The sequence below is a fragment of the Micromys minutus genome, assembly GCF_963924665.1.
Source record: "Micromys minutus genome assembly, chromosome: 27".
NCBI lineage: Eukaryota > Metazoa > Chordata > Mammalia > Rodentia > Muridae > Micromys > Micromys minutus.
The window spans coordinates 37,081,179-37,094,041 of NC_137962.1; the positions used below are offsets into that span (position 1 = coordinate 37,081,179).

Consider the following 12,863-nt stretch of genomic DNA (forward strand, 5'->3'; position numbering starts at 1 on the left):
AAGTTGTTCAGGGCAGTGGCCTTTAGGTCATGAGGGCTTAGGCTCTTGTCCCCCTCCAGAGTCAGGGTCCATATGGCTTGGAACTCAAAACTAGTGATTTTCCTGCCTCAGCAGTTCTCCCCTAGCCTGACTAGGGCTGCCAGGAGCCCTATGGGTCAGTTTTGTAGGGTCAGTCTTTTAACAGACTGGATCAAACCCACTGTCTTCTCCTCCCTTCAGACAATGATCTCACTGGATTTACTGTCGTCCTGCTATAGACCAGTTAATAGTCTGTAAAGCAGGATATTCTACATCTCAATCTATAAACTTTACTGCCTTAGTCATTTTTTGTTGTTGTTGCCGTGGTGAAATATTATGACTAAAAGCAACTTACAGAAAAAGTTTATTTTGTCTAACATTTCCAGACAAGGGTCCAAATAGTGGAGAGGGCAGGGTGGCAGGAAGCTGCTGGGAGAGAACAGGAAGTGGGTTAGGGCTAAAACCCTCACAGCCTGCTGCTAGAAACAATTCCTCCAGGACGGTTCCACCCCCTAAAGGTTCCACAACCACCCAAACAGCACCTTTAGCTGGAGACAGAGAGTTCAAATGCATGAGCCTATGGTGACAATTTTCACTGAAACCACCACATGGCTGAAATAAAAAAGACACACCATACTACTCTGTATTATTTTATAGTGTAGTTAAATTGACAGTAACAAATGCATTCCTCTTATTTGGGAATGAGAAATCCATTTTCATTGAATGGGGTCTTAAAAAGTAACAGGTTTTTGTCCAAACAGAACTTATATAATTGCACAAAAGTCATACAAAGCATTAAGAAATGTCGACCAAGATCATAGTTTCTGGGTTTGGTGGGCGCATGCCCTGGGAGGCCTGAAGTCCAGTGGTAACCCTAGACCCATACAATACTGATAGTCAAAGCTCCTCAGTGGCTACAGAAGAAGCCCACTTCCCATGTGGATTCTACTGTAGTGTTGCAAATCTACATGATGGCATCGTCACCCTTTTACCACCAGGAGCATCTGAAAACACTTCAGAAGAAGATCTGCCATGGTCTAAAACCACATAATCTGCTCAATTTGGGGCCTGAGATGCCACTTCAGGAAACTAAGAATAAAAACATTAGCTGGAATCAAAGGTGTGTGCCATCACCTCCTGGCTTAGTGGGTAATACCTCCATTTAGTCAGTGACAGCAGACGGTTCCAACTTGGCAGGACGACTGGGCACTGCTGTAAAACTTTCTACTTTGCAGTCTCTGTATTACCATTATTCTCATTTTTGGACCAGGGTCTTAATTTGTAGCCCAGGCTAGTCTTGAAATCTTAACAATCCCCCTGCTTCAGTCTTGTAAGTGCTATGGTTACAGGGGTGAACTACAATGCCTGGGTGCAATCTCTTTGTTACAGGAAACATGCACCAGATTCTGAAATAAGCTCATAAAACCATGTGACACTGGGTACCCAGATAGCACACCCTTCATTCAAATGGTTACACCAGTGATACAACCATCCCTGACCAATCCAGGGAAGAAAACTGAGCTGAGGATGTAGTTGAGAGGTACAGAGCTTATTTAGCATGTCTAAAGAAAGCATTCCTATATTTGATTCCAGCATCATAAAAAATTTAAAAAAAAGTTGCTGGCTGTGGTGGTAGTGGTGGTGCATGCCTTTAATCTCAGTACTTGGGAGGCCGAGGCAGGAGGATCTTTTTCAGTACGAGATCAGCCTGGTCTACACAGTGAATTTCAGGAGAGACCCTGTATCAAAACCCAAACCAAACCAAACCAAACCAGACCAGACCCCAAATGGCGAGCTAACAGGTAACAAGAGTTTAGGAGGAAAGACTGGAGCACACATGCACAAGGTACAGTAAGTCCCTCTGTGTACCTACTTGCTCAGTGAGTCTCACTGTATGTGCTGGGTGCACCAGTAATCCCAGCAAGACCAGCCTAGCCACACATTCGAGGCATCTCCATTGTTTTCTAGATGGTTCTAATAGTTACACTTGAAATGCATATTGGACCATGAACTAAATTCCCCAGAATTCCAGCAAAGCCATTCTAACCATTAGTAATAGCTCCAGAACTTGACTGTAATGTAAGCAGAGGTCGCTGTCCCCTCCAACTCTGCTATATACAAAAGCAACCCAGACTTCAGCTAGAAAGATGAGAACCACAGACAACTTCTTATGAAAGTCACTCCCAGGGAAGGTTGCTTTGGCACAGAAGCCAGGAGGGTGAGAAACCATGGTAACGGTTTTATTCTTCCGTTTTATTTTTAGAAAGGTTAGGTCTGAGGCCCAGCAGATGGATGGCACACAGAAAGGACAGACTCTGGGTGGGCAGCTTCACTGCTACAGCCCTCAAGAGAGATTGGTAAGACCCTGTGGATGAGCAGTCAGAGGGCCATTTGTGTCCTAATGTTTACTTCTCACACAACCTTTGTCCCCTGCTGGTTTCTAGGTATATTGTGAATTTTCTTAAGATGTGTCAGCCTCCTGAACTGCATGCAGACTGCTTGTTAATCTTCTAGCTTGTACTTCCATAACAGAAAAATGGGAGGTGGGGGCAGGTCCCACAAAACCCTTGAATTTATGTTGTAACAGTTGGCATGTTTTGTTTATCATGGGTCTACACATACTCAGATTTAAAAGAAGTTAACACACTAGCTCTTAGGGCTTCACTATCACATAAGCTGATTTTGTTTTGAGACAGGGTTTCTCTGTGTAGCTCTGGCTGTTCTAGAACTCGATCTGTAGATCAGGCTGGCTTTGAACTCAGAGATCTGCCTGCTTCAAGTGCTAAGGGACTATGCCTGGCTCACACAAGCTTTTGAATCTACTATTTGTATTAATCCGACCCTGACTTGCTCAGCTTGTGATCTGGGTTGTATGACTGAAGCTGATGCTGTTTAGGGAAAGAAACATGGCTTTGCCACACTGCCTTGCCAGCCACCCTAGAGTAAGAGGTAGACCCTAGGGTGCTCAGAACTACTGAGTGTATTCTATAGATTTAACGTTATGGTAGTACCTTTTGTTTTGTTAGATAGGGTCTCATTATATAGCCATGGGTGGCTTGTGACTTGTTATGTGGACCAGGCTGATCTGGGCCTTGACCTTATGACAGTATTCCTGACTCTGCTTTCAGAATGCTGAATTACAGGCACTATCTATCCACTATGCTCATACTGAGTTCATCATGCTTTTTATTTATTTATTTTTTAAATTAAAGGGAGATTTATTGGGAAGCTGCTCTCAGGCAATTTCACTGGTCCCAATAATTGAGGTGAGGGGAGTCACTATAGGGTGTGGGTGAGAAGAAGAGGAGGCATCACACTGATTTTGACAATACATGGTTGCAAGTGGCTACGTGGATCAATTCATTAAGAATTTATAAAGAGGGGCCTGGAGAGATGGCTCAGTGGTTAAGAGCACCAACTGCTCTTCCAAAGGTCCTGAGTTCAATTCCCAGCAACCACATGGTGGTTCACAGCCATCTGTAATGGGACCTGATGCCCTCTTCTAGTGTATTTGAAGACAGCTGCAGTGTACATAAAATAAATAATTTTTCAAAAATAATAATATAAAAAAAAAGAATCTATAAAGAACTGAATGGTGGTAGATAATGCTTTTAATCCCAACATTTAGGGAGGCAGAAAAGGGCAGATCTCTGAGTTTGAGGTCAACCTGGTCAACAAATCAAGTTCTAGGATAGCCAGAGCTACACAGAGAAACCTTGCAAATAAACAAACACACACCTACAAAGGTGAGCTGGGCACAGTGCAGGAAGATCAATAATTTGAGGCCAGCAATAATTGTATATTGAGCTTGAGGCCAGCCTGGGCAAATAAGATCCTGTCACAAAGCACAGCAATCTATAAAGGACCTGAGGCACATAGTGACAGTTTTGTCTAAGAAAAGAACCTAGGTTAGAGAGGAAGGTGGACATAAAAAAACAAAACAAAAAACAAACCTCCTTTAAATTGAAGAAAATAGAGCTCGAGGTCTGGATCTGTAAAGACAAAGATACTCTCCTTTCTCTTTCAGTCTCTTTCTTAGAAGAACCTGGACACTTTCCAGATCCTGTCCAATCAAATGGTGAGAAAGATCCAATACTCTCCTTGGCTGGCTGTGTTGCTGTATTTTGGCTGAATGGAAACATAGCAGGACACCTGTGTTCCCCGAGGCCTAAGAGATCCCAGTGGGTGTGGAGAACATGGACCAGAAGCCAGAGTCCATGGTAAGTAAGCATTGGCCACCCCAAACACCGATTGGTAGCTTTCAGCATAGGCCAAAACTTTGGTGAGAAGGTAAACATGCGGACCTCACACAAGCATCTTAGGATGTTAAGTGGATCTCAGAAGAAGTGCAGAAAGGGACGAAGAGTTTTCTGTTGAAATGTGTTAACCGGAATGCAGGGGTACATATAACCAAGCCCTTACTTTACATTCACATGTTAAACTTTATGGATCATTAACTTCCCAGAATTAATGTCACTAAATTTCTAGTAACAGATTATTCCAGAGTTCATGTTTCCAGATTTACATCTATGTGACATGAAAATGTCTTTGCTCATTTGGCTGTGCATTTCCCATGGAAGCTGCATCTAATCCCCCAGACACACCGACTACTCCCACAGGCAGGGATGCCAGTCTTGGACCTGGGTGCATGTGTGCTACAGTTGTGGTCAGGAAGTCCTGCTGCAGATCTGCTCAATGTCATTCACCTCTTTGGGACAATCTGCAGAAAGGATAAGAGGTGAGTCCTGAGTCACTACTACATCATCCTCAATCCGAACTCCAAGACCTCGAAACTTCTCTGGGGCTTCTTTGTCATCCTCTGGAATATAAATGCCTGAGAACAGAAAGGAGGGCTGTGATCAGTGACAGTAGCCAGTGGATCAGAAGCAAGTTCACCTGTTACAATCTCCTCATCTGTGCCCGATGGCTCTTTACTGTTCACAGAGCTCTGAGAATTAGATCAGCTACTGCACACAGTGGAGATGTGGACAGGAGCTCAGTCAGGCAGCTCTCATTAGCCAGGGTTACTACTGCTGTAGCCCCTTTTGTTCAGTGGACTATAGCCTGCATTCAACGGTGATAATACCAATCATAGTCTAGTGTTCAGGGAAGCCATTAATTTATAAATATGTTATATACAAGGAACCAGCAGATTATATAAATGTGTATTTTTCCTTGGCTAAAAATCCTCTGCAGAAGGGCTATTTAGTTGAAATAAAGTATGAAGTCAGCTGTGATGGCATACACCTGTACTTGGAAGGCTAAGGAGGGAGTATCAGTTTGGGCTAGATAACACATTTAAGACCAGCTTACAATAAACAGTTAAGTCCCAACTCAACCCCAAAAATGAATTAGAAAAAAGATAAAGTGTATTAAAACATATTTACAATATAGAGGTCACTATAAAGTTCTTTTTCGCCTCAAATGAGCTATAAGAAAAAAAGGTCTAAGTGTATAGACATTAAGGGACTTGGAGAGATGACTGAGCAGTTAAGAGCACTGACTGCTTTTCCAGAGGACTGGGTTCAATTCCCAGCACCCACATCACAACTGTCTGTGACTCCAGTTCTACGAGACCCAACACCTTCCTCTGGCCTCCACAGACACTGCACACATGTAGTGCACAGACATTCACTAAGGCAGAACACCTGTACACATAAACTAAAAAATAAAGATTAAGAAAAAGATTAATGTACATTTGGAAAAGTCTAGACATCCAGGAACTTTTCTAACAGTCTCATGTAGCTGAGGCTGGCTTTGAACTTTCAATCCTCTTTTGTGCTGGGATTACAGGCATGCACCACTATTTCTGGTTTCCAGATACTCTTCCTAAACCTCAAGTCAAACAGAATTCAGGACTTTGCACAGTAAAGAACTTCCAAACTAGCTGGTCATGTAGCTCACAGCTTTAATCCTAGAACTCTGGAGGCAGAGGAAGGCAGGCTTCTGAGTTTGAGGCCAGCCTGGTCTACAGAGTGAGTTCCAGAAAAAAACAAAGCAACATAGAAAGATTGTTTGGAAGAGCCAAAACCAGACAAACAAAAGAACCTGCAAACATCCTCAGATGCTCTTCAATAAAAAGCCTGGCAACTGTAGTGGCCATTGCTAACTGGAGCAGCATCCACTGCCACAGAGCAACACATGACTGACTGCTTCTTCACAGGACAGTAAAAGACATTTCTCAAACATAAGGCACCTAATTTTCAGACTTTGGATTCTGTTCTCATACCGCAAGCAGCGACATCTATAATAGTCAACTGCTGACCACCTTTGCTCCCACTGAGGTCACACTCCACTTTTCCACTCTGCCCAATAGGTGCTCACTTGAATAAGTAACTGTGGGAAGGAGGGAGGTGGGTAGTTCACTGTAGGTGGCAGGATGTTCCAACCCACCACTAACTGTGAGACTCTGGCTCTGGCAAAGGCAGGATTAAAAAAAGATTTATTTCTTAATATTGACTTACAGAAAGTATTTGCCATCTGTTGTTTATCCAAGGAGTCAAATTAAACAAACTGTGATGTTAAATAAGAAAGCTCTAGACAAACCTAAACATTTTATGTTACATAAATAAAAATAAGCAATGTACTCTTTGGGGTTAACCCATCCCTTACCTGGTTCAACTGTGATCACCATACCAGGCTGCAGAGGGAGTGAACGAGGAATGTCTGGAGTGTCATGGACATCCATCCCGAGGTAATGGCCAACATGATGAGGGCAGTATTTTCGAGCAGCCTAGAAGAGATGATTACCACAGCATCATCAGGGCAATGAGCTCTTACAGGAAAAATTAGCATGTATGAATCAGTGACATGTGATGTTAACTGTCCTTTTCTATGATTTATGTTTAACCTATCCTTGGACTAAAGCTTAAGAGACCCGACAAACTGCAACTTTTTAGTGTGTGTGGTGTGTGGTATGCCTGTGTGAACAGGCCCATGAATATGCCCATGGAGTGAGTTGAGGGTAGATGTCTTCTTCTACAGCTTCCCTTGATGTTTGATTGGTTGGTTGGTTGCCTCGTGTGGGTGTACATGCCTAATGTGTGTGTGGAGAAAAGAGCATAACCTGTTCTCTCCTCCTACCATGTAGGTTCTTGGGTCTGACCGCAGGCCATTAGGCTTGGTGGCATGTGACTTTATTCTTGGAACTATCTTGTCAACCATCCCCAACCCCAACTGTGTTTTTTAAAGACTTTTTGAGGGCTTAAAGCTCATTGGCTGGCTAATTAGGGGGTGAGCAAGACCCCAGAGGCTCCTTTGGTCTCTAGGTCCCAGTGCTGAGGCTATGGGAGCAGGCTGCTGTGCTCAGACTTTTTATTTATCTATGTGTACTCTGTATCTGTCGCATGGCTCAGAGACCTGAAGAGGGTATCAGATCCCTTGAAACCATAGTTACAGATGGTTTGAGCCTCTATGTGTGTACTGGGAACCTGAGTCCTCTGGAAAAACAGCCAGTGCTCCCAAACTCTGGGCCATCTATCTAGCCTCTACATCTACCTTTTTATGTGATGCTAGGGATCTGAACTCAGGTCCTCATGCTTGTTTTATAGGACACTTTACCCACTGAACCATGTCTGTGCACGGTGAACTGTTACTTCCTCAATGCACACTTACTATACTGCCTTCCACCCTACTGTCAAATGTATTATACACAGGCTAAGGAATCCCAGTAATAAGTGACAAAAGAGAATAATTTTGGGGCCACAGTATTGCTCAGTGGCATTTGCCTACCACACACAAGGTCTTCGATTTGATCTCTAGCAAAGAGGGTGGGGAGATTGCCTTTTTAGGGAAAAGAAGAACAGCAATGTTCTATTATCCTTACAATTAATGTCTTAAAAGGAAGATACAAAATATGAACACACACCTGGAATCCTAACTCTTGGTTTGTGAAGACAGAACAAGGAGTTCAAGGCAAGCCTGATTTACATGAAATATAATTTACATGATATATGCTCATATATCTCTCTTGGGTAGTCTACTCTAGATATCCTAAGTATCCCATGTCAAATAGAGTAGGCATAATTTTGTGTTTACTGGTGTGGATACTTCTATTAGTTAACTGGACATTTGTTGGCTTGCTTCAGGGGATTTATAACTTCTTTTCTTTCCTAATAGGAGTCCTGGAATCCTAAATTTGGAAATGGAGGGTGTCTAATGCTTGTGTGGCTCAGGGACTGCAACTATAATAGATACCATTACGTTTAGGTGTAGACAAACCCATTAAAATTATGGCTCTTGGGCATCTTGCTAAGTCTCAATACTGTAAATGAACTAATAAACAGCCCCCCCCCCCCCGGTCTGACCTCCAGGATCCCCGGGAAAGGATTAGGAGTTAACCTCTCCTTGTTTGTGTTCTTCCCTCCCTGCCTGCACTGACTTCATCTTGTTTCTGAGTACTGCACTGGCTCTACAGCAGGCAATGAGGTAGAATGTGCTGCCATCTTCTGGCAAAAATAAGCACTGACTCCCTTTGTTTTACTTCATGTTAGCTAAATTCCTTTTACAAAGAATTGCAAGACAGTGTTCAAGTCTAATAATTAGTTTTACTAAGCAGGGCAAAAATTGAGCAGCATGTTGTCGGCTCTTCTGAAGGACTGGGGTGCAGAGGGTGGTACCTTGAAGGCGCTTTCCTTGCTGGTCTTTATGATGCCCAGATCCTTAAGCTTCTGTCCCATCAGTGTCAGCATCATGCTGTACATGTTCTCCAAGCTTGTCCCAGGAGAGCACAGTGTCAAACAAGCTTTCTGGATTTCTAGAACAGCTTCATAGAGCTCTGCCTGAGGTGCGGTGAACCTAAGTGCAGGAAAACCAAGGAACATGAGCTGTGTATCCAGTAGTCAGGCCTGGCAGCAATATTTTATTGGCCAGCCATCTTGCTGGTCCTTCAATAGTTTCTTAAGGTGGAAGTTTAGACATTACTCATTTAAACATGTCTTTTTCTTTTAATTTCTTCCTGGTGCTGCAGCTCAACCCCAAAGCCTTGTGTACACTAGGCAAGTACTTACCATTTTCCTTTCCAGCTTAAATATTTAAAGTTATGAACTTCTCAACGGGGCATAGTGTTACAGGACCCAGCAATCCCAATATTCAGTAGGTAGGACTGTATCTTTTGAGTCCAGCCTGTGCTACACAGTGTGTTTGCAATAGCTTGGGTCATTTAGTGAGATCCTGCCCAAAAGAAAAGTTACACATTTTTGCTTCAGCTATAATCCCTAATATTTACATATAGCATTTCCATTACTATTCCATTGGAGATAAACTGTAATTTACTTCACTGATGTCTTTTTGTTATTTTGTTCTGTTTCTTTTCTAAGACAGGGTTTCTTTGTGTAGCCCAGGCCGTCCTGGAACTCATTATGTAGACCAGCACAGTGCTGGCTTCCAACTCAGATCAACCTGCCTCTGCCTCTGCCTCCCAAGTGCTAGGGTTAAAGAGGTGCATCACTATCATCTGGCTGCTGGTGTTTCTTTGAAGCATGAGTTATGCAGAACCCAATTACTAGCTTCTTATAATTTTTTAATTAGAACCTCAGAATATAGCCCAGGTTGGCCTTAAACTCTTTTTAAAAAATGTAGTCTAATGTGATTGCTGAGATACAAAGGACAGAGTAGTTAAGTGCAGTAACTGCAAAGCCATCATTCTAGCTCTGTATCACCCTGCTTCATTCAGTTTCCTGGGTCTTGGGGTTATAGAAGCATACTACCACGTCTGTCTCACATTCATGGTTTTCTGACTATTTGAGATTAAAAAAAAAAAAAGATTCTGCAGTCGTGAACTACCGAACAGGGGTCCTCTGGAAGAAAAGCAAGAACTCTTAATCACTGAGACACTCTACTATTTGGAGATTTTGAAATATATTTTGTTAGTGGACATGACAGCCCATGCCTTTAGTCGTAGCAGTCCAGAGGCAGAGGTAGGTAGATCTCTGAGTTTGAGGTCAGCCTGGTCTACAAAATGAGTTCTAGGACAGCCAGGGACACACAGAGAAGCCCTGTTTAGAAAAACAGATTTAGGTCCTGGCAAACAAACAAGAAATGTGGAGGAAATTCTTGAAGAAAGGGAGCTGGGAAAAGTTGTGGTTGTCCTGGAACTCACTGTGTAGTCTGGGCTGGCCTCAAACTCAAACTCTGCTCTGGATTGCTGGGATTAAAGACATGCACCATGTCCACCCAGCACAAAAGTCACTGTACACTGAAACAGCAACATTAACACAAACACAATAGACGTCAGGAGCAGTGCTTTCAGAAGAAAAGCAGCATCTTGATGGTAATGACAGTGGCTATGAGTGCACAGATCCCTACAGATGTCATTCCCAGAATGAAAGCAGTCAGCTCTGGCCCATCCTGTTCTCTGCCAGCGCAGGCTGATAGACAAAACTGGCTTCACACTGCAAAGCACTGAGGACTAGAAAGGGCCTGCCAGAGAGGGCCTGCTGGAGAGGGCTCAGCTTTTGCAGAGGACCTGAGTTTAGTTCCTAGCACTCATGTAAAGTAGTTAGAAAACAAAACAAAACAAAAAACAAACATCTAATACTAAATATATATATATATAACTAAATTTTAAAAAAATGAATAGCCTTAGTCTGAAAAACCCCCACTACATTTACCCACTTTCCTAATTTTAGAAGATTTACACGGGCTGGAGAGGAGAGGTGGCTCAGTGGTTGAGAGCACTGGCTGCTTTTCCAGACGACCTGGGTTTCATTCTCTGGTTTCTGAGGGCTGTGTCCATGTGGTACTAATGCATGCAAGCCGAACACACATATGCATAAATAAAAAATACATATGTTAACAAATTTAGAGTTTTTGCCTATAGTGGATATTCTTAAGTACTTTAGAGTTGTTTTTAATATTTTGTTAAAAATTTTATAATCATTATTTGTGATGTGTTAACCCATAAAGATATTTTATTACGTCTTGGATAAAGTTTGGAGTTAGAAGGAAAAAAGCAACAAAGAAAACCACAACTTGAGGCTGCAGAGCCCAACGGTTAACAGCACTTCTTTTCCAGACACTCTGAGTTCAGTTCCCAGCACCACATGGTGGCTCACAACCACCTGTCATGGGATCCGATGCCCTCTTCTGGTGTCTGAAGATAGCTATGGTGTACTCACATACATAAAATAAATACATCTTTTAAAAAAAGAAAGAAAACCACAACTAAATATACCAAAACAAAGCGCATATGGTTCATGTGTTAAGTCTTTCTATGTGCCTTACTATGATACAAAATGAAGAAAACAGCTAACCCTTCCCAAACAAAACAAACAAACAAATAATCAAAAACAGTACAAGAGCTTTTTAAAGACAGGAAACTTGACCTATAAAAGCCATCTGTCCCAGATACAGCCATACACCAACTCAAATCCCAAGATGCCATAGGGCACGTTACTGTGTAGAATCCCTACCTGCCATTGACGGGCCATGTTCGGGTGATGTCACTCACATAGCAGGAAGACTCACAACCTCCATCAAGAAGCACCATTTCACCATCCTGGAACAAAGAAAGACAGGGGAGGAGGTAGCAGTCTCCCAACTGGCAGCTGTTTCTGCATATCTAAATGTCTTTGGGGCACCAGAGAGATGGTTTCCGGCATCTGAGCACTCACTCTTGCCGAGGAGCTGGGTTTGGTTCCCAGCACCCACAAGGTTCCCAACCATCTCTAGGTCACTCCACTGTACAGTGGTGACAGGAGAAGAGTGCAAAGGCACGCGCATCTTAGTCTTTACAACATTTACTTAATCCTCTAGACCACGGCTTGTTCTACACCACTGAAACTACAATGGACAGAATGTAGCTGTGTGCCATTAGGACTGCTGTCCAAAAGGTGAATGCTTTACAATGTTGTCTAAAAGGTGAATAATTTCAAGCCAGGCATGTGGTGTACGCTATGCCATCCCTTGGGAGACTGAGGCAGGAGGATTGCTCCAAGTTTGAGGACAGTTTTAGGCTATACAAGAAAATTCTCAGCTAACCTGGGTTATGGAGTGAACACTACAATCCCGCTCCCAAACACTCTGAAGTATATACAGTTCAAAATCAAATTATATAAGTGTATATTAGTGGTAAAATAAAAAGAGAAACCAAGCCATGGGCTGGAATGTAGCTTGTAGAGTGCTTGCTAGGGTTCCATCTCCAGTCCATACAGAACTGGGTGATGGAATCCTCCTGTCGTCTGTTACCCTAGCACTAGAGAGGGAGAGGCACACAGGAAGGCTCAGGGTCATTTTTGCCTATGGGTTTAAGACCTGTAAGGAGTATATCAGATCTATTTCTAAAATACTACCACCATCATTCTCACCAACCAAACCACCAACCAAACAAAAGACAAAACAAAGACATGATCACCACCACAATAAACAAATACATGGAGAAAGAAGATCCCAAAGTAGGCTGAGTAAACTTACAAAGGCTCAAATGTCTCCTCAGGCAAGCTTACACACTACACTCTGGACAGGAACCGCCGGGCTCCACTCAGACCCTGCCTGTGTATATGGCTTGCTAATGTTTAGTGCTTATCTTTTTCACCCACTAAGCAAGCACACTAGTAACTGTTCTTACCTCATAGGGATATTCCAAGGACCAATGAATAATATTCATAAAACCATTTTAGAAGTAATAAAGTATTTTTTAATGGCACTCCATTTGCAAAGAGATACCAACTTTTCTACTGGGGAACCGGGACCTCTCCAGGAGCAGAACACAGGGGTGTTTTGGTGATTTACCTTGATGATCTGATTATTCTTCACATAGTGCAAAGTGTTGGAGCGATTACCGCCTGCAACCACAGGTGGGTAGGCTAAGATGTCTGCACCTCGGGCACGGCACTCAAATTCAAACT

At 42.8% G+C, this 12,863-nt stretch overlaps 1 protein-coding gene across 3 annotated transcripts in view; it reads right to left on the minus strand.

The window, feature by feature from the left end:
- Positions 1 to 637: 637 nt before the first annotated feature.
- The window catches only part of XPNPEP3 (X-prolyl aminopeptidase 3), a gene marked incomplete at its 3' end in the record, with an annotated part of 43,688 nt that continues 31,462 nt past the window's right edge, over positions 638 to 12,863 (minus strand). For 2 of the 3 annotated variants that reach the window (XM_080939173.1, XM_080939174.1), the window contains 5 exons: positions 12,748 to 12,861; positions 11,430 to 11,515; positions 8,637 to 8,814; positions 6,631 to 6,751; positions 638 to 4,852 (listed from right to left, as the gene is read on the minus strand). In XM_080939173.1, coding sequence (XP_080795299.1) covers positions 4,686 to 4,852; positions 6,631 to 6,751; positions 8,637 to 8,814; positions 11,430 to 11,515; positions 12,748 to 12,861 — 666 coding nt within the window. Of the gene's footprint in view, positions 4,853 to 6,630; positions 6,752 to 8,636; positions 8,815 to 11,429; positions 11,516 to 12,747; positions 12,862 to 12,863 lie in introns of those variants that run through there. The other variant, XM_080939175.1, reaches the window with a different exon arrangement.